The sequence below is a fragment of the Pteronotus mesoamericanus genome, unplaced genomic scaffold (assembly GCF_021234165.1).
Source record: "Pteronotus mesoamericanus isolate MK-2021 breed Mesoamerican mustached bat unplaced genomic scaffold, CSHL_Meso_final scaffold_651, whole genome shotgun sequence".
In the NCBI taxonomy this organism is placed as follows: domain Eukaryota; kingdom Metazoa; phylum Chordata; class Mammalia; order Chiroptera; family Mormoopidae; genus Pteronotus; species Pteronotus mesoamericanus.
This window is the reverse complement of record NW_026555325.1, coordinates 3406766-3430567: the sequence shown is the minus strand read 5'-3', so window position 1 is coordinate 3430567 and position 23802 is coordinate 3406766. Positions and strand designations below refer to the sequence as shown.

The window sequence follows — 23802 nt, the reverse complement described above, 5'->3', positions numbered from 1 at the left end:
CAAGTATTATGCATTTGTGTATTTATTATATAGGGATTTTATAGTATGGAAACTTTCACTGCTGTTACAAAACATGTTTATATTGGATAATAATAAAGCAGCACCTCTATGTGGGATCTTGTAAATAAAAACCCTAGTAGACTGTAACTGTTTACCTTTAAGTGAAATATCCTATGTATCCAAAACAGTTTAAAAATTATTTTAAATTAATAAACATCTCTCTTGGTTTAAGAATGTAACCAATAGATACTGATATTTTGAACTAAAATAAATCAACTGATTGTAGACATTAACCACATCTACAATGAATCTATCTTCTCCGCAACACCTATTTTACTGTTTGTATAACTGAGCCAAGTTGATACCTAAAAAGAGCCATCACAGGCAGTATATGCTAATTTCCAGATTAATGGTACCTTAAGATTGAGCTATCAAATGGATTTGATGGTAAAATACAAAGCCATACAGTTGTGTACTTCTCCTAAACTAAGTCTCCTGCCCCCCCACCCCCGGCTCTGGTGCCTCCCCCATCCCCATGTTTCATCGTTCTACATTGAAACTCTGCCTAAACTCAAATAGAAATACAATATCTGGCATTCCCACTCCTTATTTGACCCCTCTTCCCTCTGTTGCAACTTTTCTTTTTTAAATGTCAACTTTTACATGCCAAGACACAGATCATGTTGTCTCTCTCAGGCCATTATATTTCAAAAGCATTGATGTGGTCTATCATGCAACACTCTTCTTCCTCATTGAAAAGTCAGATGGTGTTTATAAGGATACATGGGTGAAAACAGACAGTGCCACGTATCAAAGAGGGACTGTTTCTATCTGTTTGATAATCAAAAGGATACTTTGTTTGGCTTTCAAAACTTGCATTAAATAAGACTGCAGTCTGACCCAGTTTTTACTTGGGAAGCATGGCCATATCATAAAATTTATGATGATATTGTAGTATAGGAGCCCCTACTACAAGACATCTTTAACATTTGTGTCTAGCCTATTCATAATTTGGCAAAGAACCACTTTTATTCAGTTTGCTAACACAAAATAAAATTTAAGGTTTTCACACCATCCCCCTTAAATCTGTATAGAAATTATGGCATGTGCATGCACACATGTATGTTTATACACATGATATTTCTGTGTGTCAGAATGTGTGTGTGTACTATTTTTGCAGAAGTTGTGTCATTGATTTTCCAGATTACTGTCATCGAGATAGAATAATGATTGCCACATTTAACCTTAGCAATAAAACTACTGCCAAGCATTGCAATCTAGCTTTTTGGCTCTCACTGCTAAGACTTCTGTCTTCACATTTATGTTTCCTGTATCAATTTAGAATATGGTAAAGAGTAGCTATTAAAAGATATCTGAAAGGTAAATAAATTTGCTACTCTCAGCAGAAAGGATGTCCGCTGTTTAGCTTTGTTTTCCTAAGCAATCATTTGTTTTTCAACTTGCAAAATGAATTTTGAAACAATGCCACATTATGCCACAAAATATTAATAGGTACAATTAATACATTGATATATGTTTGAGTCTGCCATCCTTTAATGCCATTCTTCTTTTAATCTGCTGTGACAGTTCTGTAATGGAGCCCCAGAAATACGAGTCTAGGGCAAGCCATACTGCTAATCATCAATACAGCATTGTATGTTGTCCAGGAAATACATGTTCCTATTTTGTCAGCATGGATGATATTCTGTAAAATTTCTACCCAGAGAAAATGTGTTCCAAGATTTGTTTATATGCAAAAAATTTAATAGGATGCTGAGTTCAATCATGGTTTTGTGTTTTGTTCTTTCCTGCTGAGCAGGTTGTCATTTTAGTTTTAATTACAGGATACAAGACAAAATTGTTAAAGCAATCTAATTATATAAGCTACATATGTGCAAAAAAAATTAGGCTTAAGACCACCTTTCATTATTGGTTCTCTAATTCTTCAGCTATAATGAGATCTATAAGCCACCTCTAGATTGCATAGCAGTGGTCACTTTAGGGATTCTTCGCTTGAACTAGCACACCCAGTGAAATAATTAATGGCTAGTTATATAGATTCCATGATGAACAACATTATAAACAGATCTATTAAACAAACCGGTTATCCTTCCAAACTGGCACTCGGCAATGATTGCTACTCTGAAAGAACATTAATAAATTCTTCCAACATATCCTAGAGGGGCAAGCAACTGCCCTTAAAAAATATTTGTACAGATCTATATCAATTTATCTCTTCGAGTATATGCCAGTCCTGTTGTCAAGGAAAAGCCCACTCTACCAGCTTGGTACAAATCTACAAGTTTGGAGAATTCAGCACCTTTAGCCTTATACGGGAAAGTCATATTTTTCTTTGATGAATAGAGGACTATATATTTTGGTATACTGTAAAATAGTTAAGGGTATTGCTTTCCTTGTTAATGATAGGTGATTTATTCAATCTATGCATTCTTTATAATATATATTATGGAAGTGTTTCATGATAAACCAGTATAGGCTGTAAATATTTTATAATCACTATAAACACAGAAAACCTCCTCTTGAAGTATAGCTGCCTTTCAGTGCTATGATAACAGAAAAATTTTAGGTTGTTTGTTTTACCTTTCATTTGAATCATTCATCAGTTCTTACAAAAATCATAGGCATTAGCCAATTGTTTTATATTAGCATATTTTAACATACCTGTACACATAAAGACAAATCTACATTATTTCATATTTTTTTAAGATTTTATTTGTTTTCAGAGAAAGGGGAAGGGAGGGAGAAAGAGAAAGAACCATCAATGTGAGAGAGAAACGTCGATCAGTTGCCTCTTGTGCATGCCCCAACTGGGGACCAAATTTGCAATGCAGGCATGTACCCGGACAGGGAATCAAGCTGGTGAACTTTAGCTTTGTGGGATGATGCCCAATCAACTGAGTCACATTGGTCAGGGCAGGAGTGTTCTTATTTATCCAGGGCATACTTAGTTTATTATCCAGAAGCATATATGTGTGTGTGTGTGTGTGTGTGTGTGTGTGTGTGTGTGTGTGTATGTGTGTATAGCATTAATTATACAGAATTATAGAAAAAGGTTATGCCATAATTATGGCAAAGGTCTAACTATCCCAGAACCCAAGATTAGGTACTTTAAATTTTCAACAGCTCTTTGGAAATTTAAGGGTAACAGACAATGCCTGCTAAGGTGGCCACCTCTGAGCACTAAACCTCCAAGTCAGGATTAAGTGCTAGCTGAACTTTGGAGCCCATTTATGGTTAAGAGAAGTGGATATGTGCTTTCAGTTATAAGATAAATAAGTGCTGAGGATTTACTATATAGCATGGTGACTATTATTGATAATACTGTTTGTATAATTGAAATTTGCTAAAAACCCTTCCTAAGGAGGTCTCAGAAAAAGAAAAACAAAAGAACTATGTGAGGTGATAGATGTGTTAATTATCTTGATTGTAGGAATCCTTTCACAATGTGAATGTATATCAGATCATCACATTGTACACTACAAATGCAGGATGGGGCAAAAATAGGTTTAGAGTTGTTCATATGGAAAATAATATAATAATTAATAAATGATAATATAGGAATACACCGTTTTATGTATGTATTACAATTGTACACTTGCTTTTGCCCCACCGTCTATATTTTACTTTTATGTGACCATTAATCCCAATAAAACTGAAAAAAAGAAAAAAATTAGCCTTTCTTCAGGAAAAATATAACTATTGTCTTATAATGTTCCACACTCTCATTAATTATAAACAAATTGATAAACACTTTGGAAGAAGAAAAAAGGAATATGAATACTAAGATCAATTGCTTTTTTTGTCATGAATTCATTTATTATCAACTATCAACTAGTAAATTTTGGATTTTAATTCTCTTATCAGAATAGAAATATTAGTAGTTCAATTGTGTTCACTCCCTGCACTGTTGCTTCAACTGTTTTGGACTGATGTTACCTGCTTACAGTCATGCTGAATAAATACACACACACACACTCAATATATAGATATAGATACATAAAGGTCTGCCCAGAAAAAGTCCAGCCATTGTTAATATAACAAGAATGGTTTGCGTGACATCGATGTAACCTGGCAGCCAAGAAGAGTGGAATGGAATGCACATGTATGAACAATGATGACTTCACTGCACTAGTCAGTGAAGGTGGTAGACACAATTGAGTGAGTATGTGTACTATGTGGCCATCACATTGAAATGATTGAGTGAGGGGATCCAAGATGGCAGAGGAGTAAATGAAAGCTACCTCCTCCTCCCAGGACCAATCTGGAATAACATGTGAACTGTGGAGAAATCATCCTGAATAATCAACTGAACACTATCTGGAGAGAAGCCTTATAACCATGGAGAGAGAAAAGAAGCCACTTCACCACAACAAGACTGGTAGGGAGTACAGAAATGCAAGAAGGCTGGTTGAGCTCTCAGGAGCAACAGCTGAAGATCCAGAGGAACATTCAGTGGTTGAGGGGTTCCCCCTGGGAAGTATGAGGTCTAAACCTCAAGCTGCCCAGCCTACAGCACCAGAGCCAGAAAGGAACCCAGATAACATCCAACTGTGAAAAACTGCAGGGATTCTGTCTACCTGGAAGAGACAACTGGAGACTCAGAGGGACTTTTAAAGGACTAATGCACAAAATTTCATTTGCAGCCACTTACTGTGGGCTGTGACAGAGGGAGGACAGAGTGGACTAGAGACTCTTGAGGAGAGTCTGGGGTTGGTGGCTCCGGGATGAGAACTGAAGGAGCAGTTGCCAGGCTCGCTGCGCTGAGTCAGCCCCCACACTGCAGGGGCCGTCCGCCTCAGGCAGAGCTCTCCTCTGCAAGTGCCATCAGCCTAAGAGGGGAAGCAGGAGCCCCACTCGTTCTTACTCTGATACACTCTGTGAGCTCAAGCCAGGCTACTGATTACAGGTTGAATAATTTAACAGCTGATTGGTGTAATGACTGATTAGTTTAGCAACTAAGGCAGAAAACACAAAGAAGCAACCAAAATGGGAGGACAAAGACACAGGCCCCTGAGGGAGGGGCTCTGGCCCACAGAGTCTCACCGGATCACCAGGGATGGGGAAATAAGTCGTTCCAGATACTCTCTGTCTGCCAGGAAAAGGGGTTGGCAATTCCCTCTAGTGGAGAATGCCCCAAGCCCTTCCCTAGAAGTGGCTTTTATTGAGAACTATATGTGCAGGGGTATACAGCATGTATACAAAGCCTATCAATCTACATCAAAAGACGATAGATAATAAATTGAAGAAATACAAAGGTTTGTCTTAAGTCAAGGTCTGTCAGACAAGTTGGGGCCAGTGCTCATTACAGCACAGTTTTCAGGGCTCAGAAATTATCTCCTTGTGGTGAAGTAAAACACTTGTTTTTTTTTTCCTTATCAGGGCAGTGCAAAGCAGAGCAAGCTTCAGTAACTATATTGTATTTTTTAGTGGGGCTACAGTTCCCAATACACAAAGTAGTCCCCAACATCTCCCCCTGTTTTGTTTGTTGAAACGGACACGGTAGTAAGTCCGATGAAGCTTGCTGCCAGCTTTTCAGGTATATGATCTCTGGGAAACAACTTATAAATACATTTCAAGGCACAGAAAATTACAATGATCAGGAGGCACTTAATTAAAGTTGGGGCAATTACCTAAAGTTATTTATGGACTGCTTTCTTGGGCACCTTGGACCCACTCCCCCATTTCAGGCCTTGGGATGAAAGCACAGTTTCAAGGCTTTCTTTCCTAAATAGTAGAAACACTACATAGAATTTCATGGACTTCCCTCCTTCCTTGCTAACATAGTGTTTCCTGTGATGTTGGAACACCTGGCAATATGATCAGACCAGGCTCAGGACGGCTGAGCCAGTGGGTGAGATATGTCTCCCTCCCCCTCCCTACCTTGGTTTACTATTTATTCTACCTAAGTGATAAAAGGCGTTTCCTGGCAGCTAGGATGCTAGATGCTGGCCAGTAACAGCAGCACAGTCTCAGAGTTCTCCCTGTGCTGTCTCCTGCTTCATTTCCCCTTGAGAGACATGGTTCTCAAAAATTTCTTTTTGGGTTGCTGAGGGATGAAGGTCCATCTTCTGTAGCTGCTTCAGGCTTGGATGGGACAGTAGACCCTCCCTATTGAGAACCATGAAACTCGCCCTATTCTCTCTGAGAGTTGGTGAAGAATTTCTGAGACTGTCAGGGATGCTGAGACAGTCAGAGGAGTTGGAGTTACGTGTCCTTCCACTGACCTGTGATAGATGTCCAGAGCCTGAGGTCCCAAGCACTGGGTAGGAATTGCTGCATCCTAGAGGTGACAATTTTGACAAGAAGATTAGTAGAGTGAGGATTTGGGATTTTATCTAATAAGGGTTAAATCCCACAGGGACAGAGAAATGCCTATTTGGGAAAGGAGGCTGAGCATACTGACAAGCAGGGAGAAAGAGTGTTAGAAATATGAGAAAGATGATTACATTCAGGTTCAGTTATTATGTTACTTATCTTTAACAGGTTTTTCTTTCTTGAAGAGGAGTTTGAGGACTCTGATAGGTTCAAATAGTAATATTACTAGTATAATTAATAGCAGTGCTGTGTGGTGGATTCAGGGCTTGATTCCCGTCAGCTTGAAGGAAAAATGAGTTGCCAATAGTTGGTCATAGGGACCAGTCTGCTGTTCGGCCAGCTGCTGTTCAGGGCCTTGAGTCTTTTAGGCCTTTAGTAAGACTTGGTCCCCTGTCTGAAATGGATACAGGGGCTCGTCAGGTGGATAGACAAACCTGTAATGAGTAAACTTGTGCAAAATGGTTAATTGACACAACAACCTACAAACCAGTCTCTGAGTCTGCGCAACTATATTTTGGGAAGACATTCAGTTGCAAGGCATTTGCTGGCATGAAATTTAACAGTAGCAATTGACAGATACTGCTTACCTGTAAATTGAGCATTTTTGATGATGTTATAAACCTAGTTTCAACTTCCAAATGAAAACAAACTTTAAAGACAGAACACTGTACTAGCCTATTATCTACTACTGAGAATTCTGATTTTTCTTGAATCATGATTTTTCTTCCTAAGATCACTCTCATAGTCATTAAAGAGACTGCCTTAAGTCCAGTTTTAATTTTGCCTATCTGCTTGCATAAACACAACAAGAGCAGTACCTGGTTACCCATGATCTTTAAGTCTGTTTTGCTGGAACTCACATAAGGAACCTTTAGATTGACTCTTCAATCCACCCTTCAGGGCTCAGAAGCTGAGCCACACATCTGCTTATTGCAAGTCCTTGGGGTTTCTGTTGTGCCTTAAGGTTTCTCCTAGCTGTCTTTCAAGAAAGCAACCTTTGCTCCTTCCCTGGAAAGACTGCCATGAACCGCATAACTAGTCAAGATACCAGACTTTTTTCAGTGGGTTTTACTAGCTTTGAAAGTCAATCCCAGTTCCTCAACTCTTTTTAGTGACAACTAGAGCTCGGGCATGCCTTCTTCAGGCATGACATTCCAGTCAAAGTCTTGGTTGACAAAACTACTATTAGCAACTGATCTTCTTGGTTTTATGCTCTATAGAAACCTATGTCATCACTCACTTCTTCAGAATGCCAGATTCTGGAGGGATCAGGTAGGGAGAAAAATATAAAGCATGAAGGAAAATCCTTGTCCTTCAAATATTTACTAACATTGTATTTCTATGCCTTATACCTTCTCTTTTCTGGTAACTTTGTGTATATGGATGAGTAGGGTGGAGAAGTTATAGTAGTTGACTCAGGGGCTGAGATCTGAAAAACGCCTGAGTTTAAAAGTATCGGTTTGTTAGGTTTTTTTACAGTATTAGAGAGGCAGGCATCCTGATGTTTGGATTAGTGAGTTAATTACCCTATTGTTCTTAGAACTTACAGCTCCTAGGTCTAGAATTTATAGTGTTCCAAAGACTTACATGCTTACTTTTCCTTTTTTCATTTTCTACTTCTAATGTCCTTCCTTCCCATGCTACACATGGATGTGTATAGATCTCTTTCCTTTATTTTTTCTTACCCTTCTCCTTCTCAATCCTTCACCTCTTATTTCCTTCTTTTTCCTTCCTTTCCTTCATTTCCTTAATTCTTTCTTTTTCTTTCCTTATTTAACTTGTACAACCACATATGACTTATTTCAACCTCCTGCAATGTACATACCAAACATTCTAAAGTAAGTATAATAAGCCTCATAAAACTTAAGCCTAATCAGGTTGCCCAACATTTTACCTAAGAAGTATTTATGAAATGAAGAGGGGGAAACTTATAAATGAAGCAAATATGAGTGAAGAAAAGGCATAGTTAGGAGAGAAAAACCTGAGGAAACCAACTCTTTTGTTCAGAGCTAAACCCTTGCTTCCTTCTCTGATCAAAGGCATGGTTTCAGGGGATTAGATAGCTGCTCAGCTGGAAAACAAAGCAATTACTTTGTAAAGCAGATAGACATGGGAGTGCTAGGGATGTAAATGAAACAGTCAGAGAAAGGAGGAAAAAAGAATGAGGCAAATATCAACTAAAAAGCATAGATAGGCAAGGGGTATTCAGATGCAAATTGAGATGCTAGATGTTACCTGAGGCAGAGAGAAAGCAGGGCAGAAATCAAATGGGTACAAGTGGACCTAAAAGAAATCTCTCTTTTCCTTTAACTTCACATACCCATGGCCTAACCAAACAACTGATGGTGCTGCTTGGTTCCTTACCAGGGATGAAAGGTGCCGGAACTCCCATCCAGTAGGTGTGTGGTCTGCAGTGATGGCTCTTGGTCTCAAGTCCCAGTTTGGGCACCAGATGAGGGAGGGGCTGTGTCCCGCAGAGTCTCTCTAGTCCCCACAGGTGAAGAAAGAAACTATAACAAACACAATTTGCCTGTTAGGAGAGGAAGTTGACAATTCCCTCTAGCAGAGAATGCCCCAAGCCCTTACCTAAGTGGCTTTTATTGAGAACTATATGTGCATGGGTATACAGCATGCATACAAAGCCTATCAATCTATATCAAAAGGCTATAGATAATAAATTGAAGAAATACAGAGATTTGTCTTAAATCAAGATCTGTCAGACAAGCTAGTGCCAGGAGCTCATTAAGCCACAGTTTTCAGGGCTCAGAAATTATCTCCTTGTGGTAAAGTCAAACACCTGGTTTTTTCCTTATCAGGGCAGTGTGAAGCAGAGCAAGCTTCAGTAACTATATTGTATTTTTTAGTGGGGCCGCAGTACCCAATACCCAAAGTGGTCCCCAACAGACCCTAAAAGAAAGAAAAACAGAATTCTCCAGAAGAAGAACTAGATGAAATGGAGGCAAGCAATTTATCAGATAGTTTAGAATAATGATAATAGGGATACTCAATAGCATGAAAAAAAGACAGAAACTGTAAAAATGGACGAGTCAGAAATTAAGAATACAATATCTGAAATAAATAATACACTGGAAGGAATAAACAATAGGATAGATAAAGCGGAAGATCACAGTAGTGATTTGGAAGGCAAGGTAGAAAGGAAAAAAAAGACACCAAGGCAGAGCAGCAAAAGAAAAAAGAATTTAAAAAAATGAAGAGAGCTTAAGGAACATTTTGGACAACATAAAATGTAGCAACATCTGCATCATGGGAATAACAGAAGGAGGAGAGAGCGAGCAAAGTATCCAGAACCTATTTGAAGCTATAACGACTAAAAAATTCCCTAATTTGGTGAAGGAAAATGACACACAAGTGCAGGAAGCTCAGAGTATCCCAAACATATTAGAACCAAAGATGCTTACACCAAGACACATCATAATTAAAATGACAAGGCCTAAAGACAAGGAGAGAATCCTAAAAGCCACAAGAGAAAAGCAGCTAGTTACCTACAAGGGAGCACCCGTTAGACTGTAATGTAATTACTCATCAGAAACATTTCAGACCAGAAGGGAATGATGTGAAATATTTAAGGTGATGAAAAGCAATGACCTTCAACCAAGGTTACTTTACCCAGCAAGGCTATCATTTAACATCAAAGGAGAAATAAGGAGCTTCCCAGACAAGAAGAAGCTAAAGGAGATTGTTAACACCAAATCAATACTGCAAAAAATGTTAAAATACCAGTGAGGAGGAGGAGGAGGGAAAAGAGAGGAAAAAAACAGAGAAAAACAGTTTAACAATAAAATGGCATTACATACCTATCCATCAATAATCACCATAAATGTAAATAACTTAAATACACCAACCAAAAGACATAAGGTAGCTGAATGGTTAAGAAAACAAGACTTATATTTATGCTGCCTCCAAGAGCACCATCTCAGATTGAAAGATACACACAGAGTAAAAGCAAAGGGATGGAAGAAGATACTTCATATAAATAGAAAAGAAAATAAAAGCTGGGGTAGCTGTACTTATACCCAATAAAATAGACTTTAAAATAATAGCTATAGTAAGAGACAAAAAGTACACTACATAATGATAATGGGAATAATCCAACAAGAGGACATAAACATAGTAAACATTTACAAACCTAACACAGGAGCACCTAAATACGTAAAACAAATCTTGATGGACATAAAAGGAGAGATGGACAGAAATACAATCATAGTTGGGGATTTTAACACCCCATTGACCTCAATGGGTAGGCCTTCCAGGCAGAAAATCAACAAGGAGAGAGCAGCCTTAAATAATACTTTAGACCAAATGAATTTAAATGATAGCTTCAGAACATTTCACCCCAGAGCAGAATATACATACTTTTCAAGTGCACATGGAATATTTTCTAGGATAGACCACATGTTAATACACAAAACAGGTCTCAATAAATTTAGGAAGATTGAAATCATATCAAGCATCTTCTCTGACTACAATGCTATGAAACTAGAAATCAATCATAAGAACACTGAAAAACACAGAAAGACATGGAAGTTAAATAATATGTTATTAAACAATGAATGGGTCAAAAGGAAGAAATTAAAAGATACCTTGAAACATGTGAAAATGAGCACAAAACAACCCAAATTCTGTGGGACACTGGGAAAGCAATACTAAGGGGGAAATTCATAGCATTATAGTCCTATCACATACACACAAAAAAAGCTCAAATAAACAATCTAGCTTTACACTTAAAAGAACTTGAAAAAAAATAACAAATAAACCCCAAGTAACTAGAAGAAAGGAAATAATAAAGATGAGAGCAGAAATCAACAAAATAAAGTCTAAAAAAAATACAAAAGATCAGTGAATCTAAGAGCTGATTTTTTGAAAAGATAAAAAAGATTGACAAAACTTTAACCAGTTTCATCAAGAAGAAAAGGGAAAGGACCCAAATAAATAAAATCAGAAATGAAACAGGAGAAATAACTGACATCAAACAAATACAAAGAATTGTAAGAAAATATTATTAACAGCTATATGCCTACAAACTGGACACTCTGGATGAAATGGAGAAATTCCTGGAAACATACAATCTTCCAAAACTAAATCAGGAGGAATTGGAGAATCTGAACAGGCAGATTATACCTAGTGAAATTGAAGCAGTAATCAAAAAACTCCCAACAAACAAAAGCCCTGGACCAGATGGTTTCATAGAGGAATTTTACCAAACATTCTAAGAACTAACACCTCTGCTTCTCAAACTATTTCATAATATTCAAGAGAAGGAAAGTCTCCCAAATGCATTTTATGAGGCCAGCATTAACCTAATTCCAAAACCAGGTAAAGACACTACAAAGGGAGAAAATTATAGGCCAATGTCCATGATGAACATAGATGCTAAAATCCTCAACAAAATATTAGCAAACTGAATACAGCAATACATCAAAAGATCATGCACCATGATCAAGTGGGATTTATTCCAGGAATGCAAGCCTGGTGCAATATTTGCAAATCGATAAATGTGACTCACCACATAGACAAAATGAAGGATAAAAACCACATAATCATATTAATAGATGCAGAAAAAGCTTTTGATAAAATCTAGCACCCATTTATGATAAAAACTCTCAGCAAAGTGGAAATAAAGAGAACATACCTAAACATTATAAAGGCCATATGTGACAAACCCAAGGCCAGCATCATGGTCAATGATCAAAAAATACAGGTCTTCCCCTTAAGATCAGAAACAAGACAGGGATGTCTGCTTTCACCTCTCTTATTGGACATAGTACTGGATGTCCTAGCCATAACAATCAGACAAGAAGAAGAAATAAAAGGCATCCAAATTGGGATTGAAGTAGTAAAACTGTCCTTATTCACAGATGACATGATTCTGTACATAATGGACCCCAAAGATTCCACCGAGAAACTACTAGAACTGATAAATGAATTCAACAAAGTAGCAAGATACAAGATTAATATCCAGAAATTAGTTGCATATTTATATGCCAATAACAAGCTAACAGAAACAGAAATCAAGAAAACAATCAATTAAGGAAGTTTAAGTAATATGGACTTTTGTTAACAATAGTGTAGCAAGGAAACTGGGTTCAAGGTATACAGTAACACTTTGTATTACACAGCTCTTCTCTAAACTAAAACTATTCTAAAACAAAAGGTTTACTGAAAAATATGACTTCTGGTCAAGAAAGTGGCATAGGTAAACACGGCCCCACTCCTCACACAATTACATCAAAATTATAACTAAACTCTAGAACAGCAATCATTGAAAAACATCAGAAATTGCACTGAATGGAAGCCACACAATGACACAAGTAAAGAAGAAACCACATCATGACTGGTAGGAGGAACAGTGATTCACAATGGGTTGGTCAAAACCCATACGTTGCAGTTAAAAATTGGGTGAGGTATCTCAGCTCCACACCAGCCCCCCTAAGCCCAGGGTTCCAGTTCCAGGAAGAGAAGCCTCCATAATTTCTGGTTATGAAAACCAGCAGGGATTGAGGCTGTGGAAGACAGAAATTTATGGAATCCCAAGCAGTTCCTCTTAAAGGGCCCATGCATGGACTTACTTGGACTCATTTCCTCTGAGCTCTAGCACTGGGACAGAAGATTGAAAGGCATCAAAGACATACAGGGAGGAACTAAATTGTTCAGCATCAGGATGAGAGCTAGGGGGCAATTTTGTCCCAGAGAGAAGTGCTAGCAGAAGCTTCTTTTCTTTTTCTGAGCACTTCCCCCACAGAGCCACAGAGCGAATAAGCAGGCACCATATCTGAGACTCCATCAACATGGCTCATACTGTTTGTCCCACCCTGGTGATTCCCTGAGGCCCTGCCCCACACAATTTCCAGGCCCACCCAAGCTGTTTCCAGTGACTTCTCCATATGAATGACTTATCTAGGCCCATGGTTTATATTTTCCTAAATTTTCTCAAACAAACAGAATCTGACTCAGTGAGCCCTGTACCTCTTGCTAAGTTGCCCCAGGCATGGCAGTCAGCTGTCAGCCTTTGTTAACAGTTTGGCCTCACCAGGGCACCTCCACACCCAGCACAAGTAGCAGGCATTTGCAGATTGCTTTGTAGCTTATGCTGTGTGACTCCAGACAGAACGCAGGTAGTGTCTGACCTTGTTCATGCCAAGAGCAATCAAGGCTCAACTACAACAAGAGGGTGTACATAGCCCACACAGTGGGCACACCTTGAGTACCCAGCTTGGGTAATAGGGGAGGCTGTGCTACTGGACCCTTCAGGACACCTACTAGATTAGGTTACTCGACCAAGCCTGTAAAACATACCAGTTCTACCTAATACATAGAAACAAACACAGGGAGGCTGCCAAAATGTTGAAGCAAAGAAACATGGCCCAAATGAAAGAACAGAACAAAACTCCAGAAAAAGAACTAAACAAAATGGACAAGCAATCTACCAGATGCAGAGTTCGAAACACTGGTTATAATATGTTTGCTCAAAGAACTTAGTGAGAACCTCAACAGTATAAAAAAAGATCCTGTCAACAAAAAAGAACTCACTGATTGAAATAATGAACAATTTACAGGGAATTAACGGTAGAGCAGATGAAACCAAGAATCAAATCAACAATTCGGAATATAAGAAAGTAAAAAACAACCAATCAGAACAGCAAGAAGAAAAAGAATCCAAAAAAATAAGGATAGTGTAAGGGGCCTCTGGGATAACTTCAAGCATACCAACATTCATATCATGGGGGAGCCAGAAGAGAACAGAGAGAGCAAGAATTTGGAAACCTATTTTTAAAAAATGACAGAAAACTTCCCTAACTTGGTGAAGAAATTAGACATACAAGTCCACAAAGTGCAGAAAGTCCCAAAGAAAATGAATCCAAAGAGGTCCACACCAAGACACATCATAAGTAAAATGCCAAAGGTTAAAGACAAAGAGAGAATCTTAAAAGCCACAGGAGAAAAGCAGTTAGTTACCTACAAGGGAGTTCACATAAGACTGTCAGCTGATTTCACAAAAGAAACTTTGCAGGCTAGAAGGGATTGGCACAAAATATTCAGAGTGCAAAGCAAGGACCTACAATGAAGATTACTCTACCCAGCAAAGCTATCATTTAGAATCAAAGGACAAATAAAGAGCTTCCCAGATAAGAAAAAGTTAAAGGAGAGCATCACCACCAAACCAATATTATGTGAAATATTAAAGGGTCTTCTTTAACCCTGCAGGGGTTGCAGCTGATCTGGGAGCTACAAACTCTTTTCTTAAATATTGTTACATATATTGGGTGCATAGGTTAAAAGTCATGCCTAACTCTGCATTTACACCTGACTAATGTTAAGCCATAACGTTTAATCCATCGGTTTGGTTATAATACACGTTTTGAAAGGGTGTGTGATACTCAACGGTAACTTGTATCTGAGAGATACCGTGAACTCCAAAGTCAATATTTGTATAGTTGCTTATTGTTGTTTTTTTTCCTGTGAACTTCAAAGTCAGTGTTGTGGGGCTTTTTTAATTTACCATTGAAAATGCCTGGAAAAATACATCAGTTCAATAATCCAAGAGATGCTGAAGAACTTCAGTGAATGCTATTCGAGTCACTTATCAAAATATTTTTGCAAAGGTTGTGAAAAGTATTTGTGCCTTGAGCATTAGCAATACTGTTTGTGATGACATTTACAAACATTTTGCAAAGCCAACTATTGAAGATTATGATTAAAGTTAAAACATTTTTTAGTTGTTTCAATATTCATGTCCATTATATAAAAAGAAAATTTTTTATGCTTTATGATTTTATATTTCTTTGTTTAATAATTTATAGCTTGTAACTGAAATTAAAAACCATGTATTTTATTATATATAATAAATACAAATTTGCAATGTTTTTAAAATATTTTTTCTCATTTCAGCACACACTAATTATGAATGTATCACTCAGATACACACAACCTAAGCTGTCCTTTTTTTGACCACCATCTCCACATGGTTAAGAAGAAGAAAATCAAAACTATAAACAATAAAAATGGCAATAAATATGTATCTATTAACAGTTGAATCTAGAAAACAAATTAAATAAACAACAGAAACAGAATCATAGATTCAGAGAACATTTTGATGGTTGCAAAATGGGAGGGGGTTAGGGGATGGGTGAAAAAGGGGAAGAGTTTAAGAAGTCAAATTCCTAGTTACAGAATAGTCATGGAGATATAAAGTACAGCATAGGAAACTGAGTAGCCAAAGAACATATATGCATCACCCATGGACATGGACAATGGTACATGGATTGCCTGAAGGAATGGGGTGGCTGGAGGGGGATAAAGGGGCAAAATTTGGGACAACTGTAATAATATAATCAATAAAATTTTTTTTTAAAAAAGAAAAATATATAACAGATATGGTTGAAAAGGATCTTCTAATATAGTATTTGTGGAGGAAGTATTTGCTTTTTACTTTATAAATTATTACCATAATTCATGAATATTCTTGCATATGCCACTATAGAATTCATTGCAGTGTCTCTGCCTCTTGGGGAAAAAAATGCATTTAATTATCAGTGAAATTCAACTCCAGCTTGTTATGATGAATGATTTGAACCTGCCATCTTTTTCCCCCTAAAACAAAAGAACTGAAATGAAATGCAGTCTTCTTCCTCTATTCCCTTCCTTCCACCTTCTTCATTTAATTGATGACGGTTTGAGCTTTTATTAATCTTTTTGAGCTCCTCTGTAAGATGCAGAAAAAGCTAATATGATATCATTGTATCTACCTAATGTGTGTGCTTTGTAAAATTGATACACCCTGCCAAGACATAAATTACTTAAGCTTTGATAAATGTGTTGAAATGAAGGAATGTTCAAACAGATAAAGCACAGCAATTCCTCTTTTCCTCCCTTTTTAAAACTCCATTTTGTGCTTGCGGTTAAATGTTTTTTGCATTATTATTGTAATATGATGGGACAAAGACAGCAGTGATACTGATATTAGCATAGACAGCCTTAGCAGGTACAAAAGTAACCAGTGGGATGCAGGCATGTACTTTGCAGAAAATATGTAACAGCCGTGGACAGAATGGTTTGTTAACAGGTTCAGAAACACCTACAGCCCACTGTCAAGACAGCAGATTATGTAATAGAAATTGTCTGCTAAAGGATAAGGGCACCTGCCAGACATGGCGTACTTTCAGCTCCATTTGCTGACTTATTTGGTAGGTCGGAATAAGAAATCCAGAAAGAGATTTTGTTGTCTAGGAAAGTTCTCCTGTGCCTGAGATCTGAATATGACTCAGGTGCTAGTAAAACTGGAAACATGAGGAAATAATTCATGGATGTTCTGAGGTTGAGAAGGTTTACCTCTACTCGCTCATTAATGTATCAGGTGGTACTGAACCAATTTTTGATTAACCATGATCAGTTCCTGTAGGCCTGAGGATTCATAAAACTTTTTTTCCCCTTTTTTAATTTAATCTTTATTGTATTTCCTCTGTTACAATTTAGTCCCGTTATACACCTGTCCCTACAGTAATCACCACACTGTTGTCCATGTCCGTAAGTCCTTCTTTGTTGTTCAGTCCCTCTGCCCCCTAACCGCTTCCCCAGCTGGCATCCTGCTCTCTATCTATGAGCCTGTCCCCATTTTCCTGGTTAGTTCAGTTTGTATATTAGATTCCACATATGATTGAAATCACATTTGTGTTCCTCTGACTGGCTTATTTCACTTAGCATAATGTTCTCCAGGGCCACCTATACTGTTGCAAAGGGTAAAATTTTCTTCTTTTTTACAGCTGAGTGGTATTGCATTGTGTAAATGTTCCGTAGTTGTTTTATCTGCTCATCTACTGTTGGACACTTGGGCTGCTTCCATATCTTGGTGATTGTAAGTAATGCTGCAGTGAACATAGGGGTGCTTATGTTCTTTCAAATTAGTGTTTTGGGTTCCTTCAGATATATTCCCTGATATAGAATTGCTTGGTCAAAATGCAGCTCTATTTTTAATTTTTTGAGGTATCTCCATACTGCTTTCTATAGTGGCTGCACCAGTTTGCATTCCCAACAGTACAAAACGGTTCCTCTTTCTCCATGTCCTCACCAGCACTTGTTGTTCGTTGATTTATTGATAATAGACATCCTGACAGGTATGAAATGATATCTCATTGTGGTTTTAATTTGCATTTCTCTGATGATTAGTGACATTGAGCATGTTTTTCATGTCTATTGGCCATCTATATGTTCTCTTTAGAGAAGTGTCTATTCAAGTCCTTTGCCTATTCTTTCATTAGGTTGTTTGTTTTTTTTGATGTTGAGTTTTGTAAGTTCTTTATAAATTTTGGATATTAACCCCTTATCAGATGTATTGATGGATATGTACTCCCATTCTGTGAGCTGTCTTTTTATTTTATTGGTGATTTCCTTTGTTGTACAAAAATTCATTTGTTCATTTTTTCTTTTGGTTCCCTAGCCTGGGGAGATATATCCCATAAAAAATTGTTATGAGCAATGTCCAAGATTTCACTGTCTATGTTTTCTTCTAGGATTTTTATGGTTTTGGGTCTAACATTTAAGTCTTTGATTCATTTTGAATTTATTCTTGCATGCAGTGAAAGAAGGTGGTCTAGTTTCATTTTTCTGCACACACCTGTCTAATTTTCCCAACACCATTTATTGAATAAACTATCTTTAGCCCTTTGTAGGTACTTACTTCTTCCATCAAATATTAATTGGCTATAAAGATTTGGGTTTATTTTGGGGCTCTCTAGTCTGTTCCATTGATCTATTTATAGGTCTGTTTCTGTGCCACTACGATGCTGTTTGGATTACTATGGCCTTATGGTATTGCTTGATATTAGATAGGGTGATTCCTCCAATTGTGTTCTTCTTTATTAGGATCACTGTTGCTATGTGGGGCCTTTTGTGGTTCCAAATAAATTTTTGAAATATTTGTTCTAGTTCTGTGAAATACATCATTGGAATCTTCATAGGAATTGTGTTGAATCTATAGATTGCTTTCAGTAGAGGGGAGGCTCCCAAACTGAAGCCAGTATTATCCTAATTCCAAAACCAGATAAAGACACTACAAAGAAAATTAAAGGCCAATATCCCTGATGAACATAGCTGCTAAAGTCCTCAACAAAATATTAGCACACAAAATACAGTAATCAAAAAGATCATAAAACATGATCAAGTAGGATTTATGCCAGAAATGCAAGGTTGGTACAACATTCACAAATCAATAAATGTGATTTACCATATAAACAAAATAAAGGATACAAACCACATAATCATATCAATAGATGCAGAGAAGGCATTTGATAAAATCCAACACCCATTTATGATAAAAACTCTCAGCAAAATAAGATAGGAGGGAACATACCTAAAAATAATAAAGTCTACAACAATGAACCCATGCTAGCATCACACTCAATGGGCAAAGACTACAGATGTGACCCTTAAGATTGTGAACAAGACAAGGATGTCCACTTTCACCTCTCTTATTCAAAACAGTACTAGAAATCCTAGCCACAACAATGCGACAAGAAGAAATAAAGGGAATCCAAATTGGGAAGGAAGAAATAAAACTATAATTATTTGCAGATAGAACCTCAAAGATTCCACCAAGAAACTACTAGAACTAATAAATGTATTTGGCAAAGTAGCAGGATACCATATTGATATTCCCAAACTCGTTGCATTTTTTACTTTTTCTTTTTTTTACATTTTGTCATGTTTATTCTATTACAGTTGTCTCCATTTTTCCCCCTTTGCCCTCCTTCACACATCCCTCCCCCACCCCTCTCTCCCACAGTCAATTCCCACTCTGTTGTCCATGTCCATGGGTCACTCATACATGTTCCTTCTTCTTTCCGCCATTGTCCTCTTTCCCTATCCTCTTGGGTCACTTTCAGTCTGCTCCATGCTTCCTTGCTTGTGGTTTATTTTGTTCATTAGTCTATTTTGTTGAATCAAGTCCACTTATAGGTAAGATCATATGTCATTTGTTTTTCACTGACTGGCTTATTTCACTTAGCATAATATTCTCTAGTTCTATCCATGTTGTTGCATAAGGTAGGCTTTCTTTCTTTTTTTCTTTCTTTCTTAAATGCAGATTGATTTTTTTTAATATCAAAATCCATTATAAAATATTAAAAAATTTAAATCCATTATAATGTCTCAGCAATTAAAACAACATATCAGCACAGAAATAATCAAGTAGATCAGTGAAGTAAAATGAGAATTCTAGAAACAAATGTATATATCTGTCTAACAATGGTATATATGATTAAATTGATATTTCAAATCAATGGAGAAAATAAGGCTTATTCAACTTGTAAGGGGCATGGATCACTATTACTTGATATAAAGCAAATATAGAGCCCTATTTCACACATTATACAAAAAATACTCAGGTGAGTTAAAAATCAATATGTAAAATCAAAGGAGTTTTAGGAGAAAATACAAAATAATATTTTCCTTACCTTGAAGTAACATATTGAAACCCAGAAGCTATAAAGTAAAATATTGACAATATAACTATACTAAACATTTAAGACTATAAAGTAGTATTCATGGAAAAAAAAAAGTTAAAGGACAAGTACTAGAATAAGAAAGTATTTGCAACACATCTATGAAAGGGTTAAGAAGTTTTTTTCTTTGTTTCTTTTTTTTTTTTCTTTACGGAAAAAATGCTACAAACATTTAGTCAAAAAATGGATAAAGAATACCAAAAAGTCATTTAAAGCCTTTTTAAAAAATAGAAATAGGCAAGAAATATACAAAAACAGGTTTAGTTTCAATAAATAATAAAGTAGCAATTAAAATAACACACCATCGTCACAATCAGATTAATAAGTATTAAAAATACTGGTAATACCAAGTATTGGTGACCATGAAAAGAACTGAATATTCATAGACTTTTTTCTCATCTTCTTAAAGCAGTCCCTATAACATGTTTTGCAGTGCTGGTTTGGTAGAGGTGTATTCTTTGAGCCTTCTTTTGTCTGAGAAGCTTCTTATTTCGCCTTCCATTTTAATTAAGAGCCTTGCTGGGTAGAGCAGTCTTGGTTCCAGGCCTGTGCTTTTCATTCCTGGGAGCATTTCTTGCCATTCTCTTCTGGCTTGGAGTGTTTCTGTTGAAAAGTCAGCTGCTAGCTATATTGGGGCTCCCTTATATGTTACTACCTCTTTCTCCCTTGCTGCCTTTAGGATTCGTTTGTCTTTGATATTTGCCATTTTAATGATGATGTCCCTTGGAATGGGCCTCATTAGCTTCCTATTGAATGGGAAGTCAAGGAAAAGTTCTTGTATACCAGAAATTCTCAGCAAGTGGGAAGTATGTCTATCACCATTGAGCAAGCAAGGCAGAGCTCATGGGATAGGGGAAACAGGTTAAAAATAGATAATAGACTCTGTGCCACAAGAATCATAGTCACAGAGAAGAGAAAGTGGACCTATATCATCAAGAGGTTTCTGATCTGCCTGTGTGTCCTTGGATCTCTCACTGGAGAGAGGCCAGGACACACCACTTGGACCAGGCTGCATCAGTTCTCAGGAGACACAAGCCATAGCTGGAGCCCATACCAACTCCACAGGCTATTACCAATTGATCTGAATGAGGTTTGCGTATGTCATAATAAAAACTATTCAAAATCAGAAAGCTGGTGATAGCATCAGAAATACCCAGAGTGTTTGGAGCCAGATCCTTCATTTCCTAATGAATGTGATAGCCTTTCAGTACCATGAGAGCAAAAAAATGTATCAACTCAGGGTGTGTAAGTCCCTAAGAAGAGGGAATATAGATTTAGGTTCTCGAAATGGTAAGCCCTTCTGCCTAACTTCAGTAATTAAATAAAGAGAAAAGGATCATAAACAATACTATACCTGAGGAAGAAGTCTTCAGGAAATCAATCAAAGGAACCAAACTCCTCCCAAAGCAAAATATAAGAAAACCCACACATACACTCAAGTCCTCAGATTCCTACTCTAAAGTGATCTTGAGGACACGGTATAAGTGAATACACTTTTCACAGAGCTCTATTAGATTTGAACTTCTAAACTTTTATAAACATACAAAAGATAGCCTTGTGTTATTAAACTCTACCATGTAGTCAAGTACAATATCTATAATCCAGGCTGTCTTTTTTTTTTCAAAATTGGATTGAAAGCAATAATTTTTGTATTAATCTGAGACTAGTTTCACCAGGTGCTTTGCCAAGTTTGAAAGAGCGGGGAAACAGTACATAAACACAGCCTCACTCCTTCCTCATCCTTTCCATCATGCTGACAGTTTTCCTGAGAATCATTACCACTGTGGTTTGTTCCATTAAAGATAAGAGGCTATCTGTGTTTCTACTAGAAACCTCCATTTTCCAGACTTTATAACTCATTTATAAATATTCACTCCAGGCAACAGTTTCATAAAGTACAATTCTGTACCTCAGAATCCATATTGACTTAACTAAATGATTTTTAGAAATCATGAGACTTTTACACTACTACAAAAAAATAAAAAGAAAAATCAAATACAGATAAAATACTATGTTTCAGTGGGTATGATTTAAACTAAAATACTGTAGAATCTATAAACCAAATGCACATAACTCTTTCTTAGCAATTCTATCTTTCAGGGTAGAATTCATTTGTAATAAAATTTATTGCATAATATACAGACTGTTAATTCAAATTATGCATTTCTGATCTGTTCCCATAAAGGTAACTAAATTTGAAATTATATTTTTTAATAAACCTTTTGTAGAACTTTCTATTATTAGTCATGCTCTTTTTTGTTACAGAGTTTAAAATGGAGTTATATCAAAAGCTATGAAATTAAATAAGCCTTTGAATACAGTAGTGTCCTTAATATTTCTAAATATATTTAAGACCTATTAATATTTTGTATTCAGATGGTTTGTAGCTCCTTAAAACAAACTTTCAGCATTCTTGATTTGTCTTCTAGCCAAAAGAGGGGACATCACAAATTTAATATTTTTATTAAATAAGAGACCAAAATATACTATTTACCTCAATCTGGAAAGACAGTGTAATAAAGATTAGGAAACAGAAACTAAAATTACATCAACCAATTAAAATGAAACACTTTCTTCTTTCTTCATCATTTTAATTTTTGTACTCACAGATTTACACTGCTTGAATTAAATGCTCATCTCATTTCACTGCTGAGCCAGCTGTGTAAAATGCTATTTAGCAAGATTCAAAATTTTATTGCAAGAATTTCTCTTGTGTTTTGGTTTTATTGTATGTGTATGCTCAAAGCCTAACCTAAAATTTATTTTTCTTTTTTTCTTTTCACACAGTTATTTTGTGACAGTAAAAAGGTGGCACATGCCACAGAGGGGCTGGATTGGGAAGACAAAGATGCTCCAGGGACATTGGTTGGGAACGTGGTTCACTCAAGGATCATCAATCCTCTGCGCCTGTTTGTTAAACAATCTCCAGTCCCAAAGCCTGGACACTTGGCCTATGCAGATAGCATGGAAGACTTCTGGGATTGGCTGGCCAACATCACGGAGGTTCAGGAGCCATTGGCAAGAACTAAACGGAGGCCAATAGTAAAAACAGGAAAATTTAAGAAAATGTTTGGATGGGGTGACTTTCATTCCAACATTAAAACTGTTAAACTCAACCTCCTGATCACAGGGAAAATTGTTGACCATGGAAATGGAACCTTCAGTGTTTATTTCCGACATAATTCCACAGGCCTGGGCAATGTTTCAGTAAGTTTAGTACCCCCCTCCAAAGTAGTGGAATTTGAAGTTTCCCCACAGTCTTCCTTGGAGACCAAGGAATCCAAATCTTTTAATTGTCGCATTGAGTATGAAAAAACAGATCGGGCAAAGAAGACTGCCCTGTGCAACTTTGACCCGTCGAAGATCTGCTACCAGGAGCAGACTCAAAGCCATGTGTCTTGGTTGTGCTCCAAGCCCTTCAAAGTCATTTGCATTTACATTGCCTTTTACAGTGTTGATTATAAACTTGTGCAAAAGGTCTGTCCTGACTATAACTACCATAGTGAAACTCCTTACTTATCTTCTGGCTGAATCTTTCCACAGTGATAGAAATGAGGGACAGATGTATATTTTAAATAGAATGACCAAGAACAAAGCCCAGCTCTTCATGGTAAAGGATCCATTTTGTTTCTGGTGGTGAACCTAAGTTCACTAATAGGTCTATGAATTTAAAAAAAGAAAAGAAAAAGAAACCTCTTTAAATGTAAAATGTGTTTGTTTTGATCATAAGTACCTTAATGTAAAGATTCAGACTGTTTATGTAGCCATCACTTCATGTAGGATGGCTAAGTTCTTGAAATGTTGTTTCTCTAAAAGAAGCATCAGTGGTAGCACCATGTAACAAGGAAGAACTGAATTATGCATGTGATAAACATTGCTCTTGAAGTGAGCCTGCCTTGAAATATGTTTTGAGAGGTTACCTTAAAAATAGCAGATTCAGTAAAGTAACTGA

The 23802-nt window shown here is 36.9% G+C and overlaps 1 protein-coding gene across 1 annotated transcript in view; it reads left to right on the top strand.

Moving 5' to 3' along the window:
- The window catches only part of NXPH2 (neurexophilin 2), a 123192-nt gene extending 99748 nt beyond the window's left edge, over positions 1 to 23444 (top strand). Inside the window, exon 2 of the mRNA XM_054562787.1 lies at positions 22638 to 23444. Coding sequence (XP_054418762.1) covers positions 22638 to 23381 — 744 coding nt within the window. The 3' untranslated portion in view covers positions 23382 to 23444. The remainder of the gene's footprint in view (positions 1 to 22637) is intronic.
- Positions 23445 to 23802: the final 358 nt, after the last annotated feature.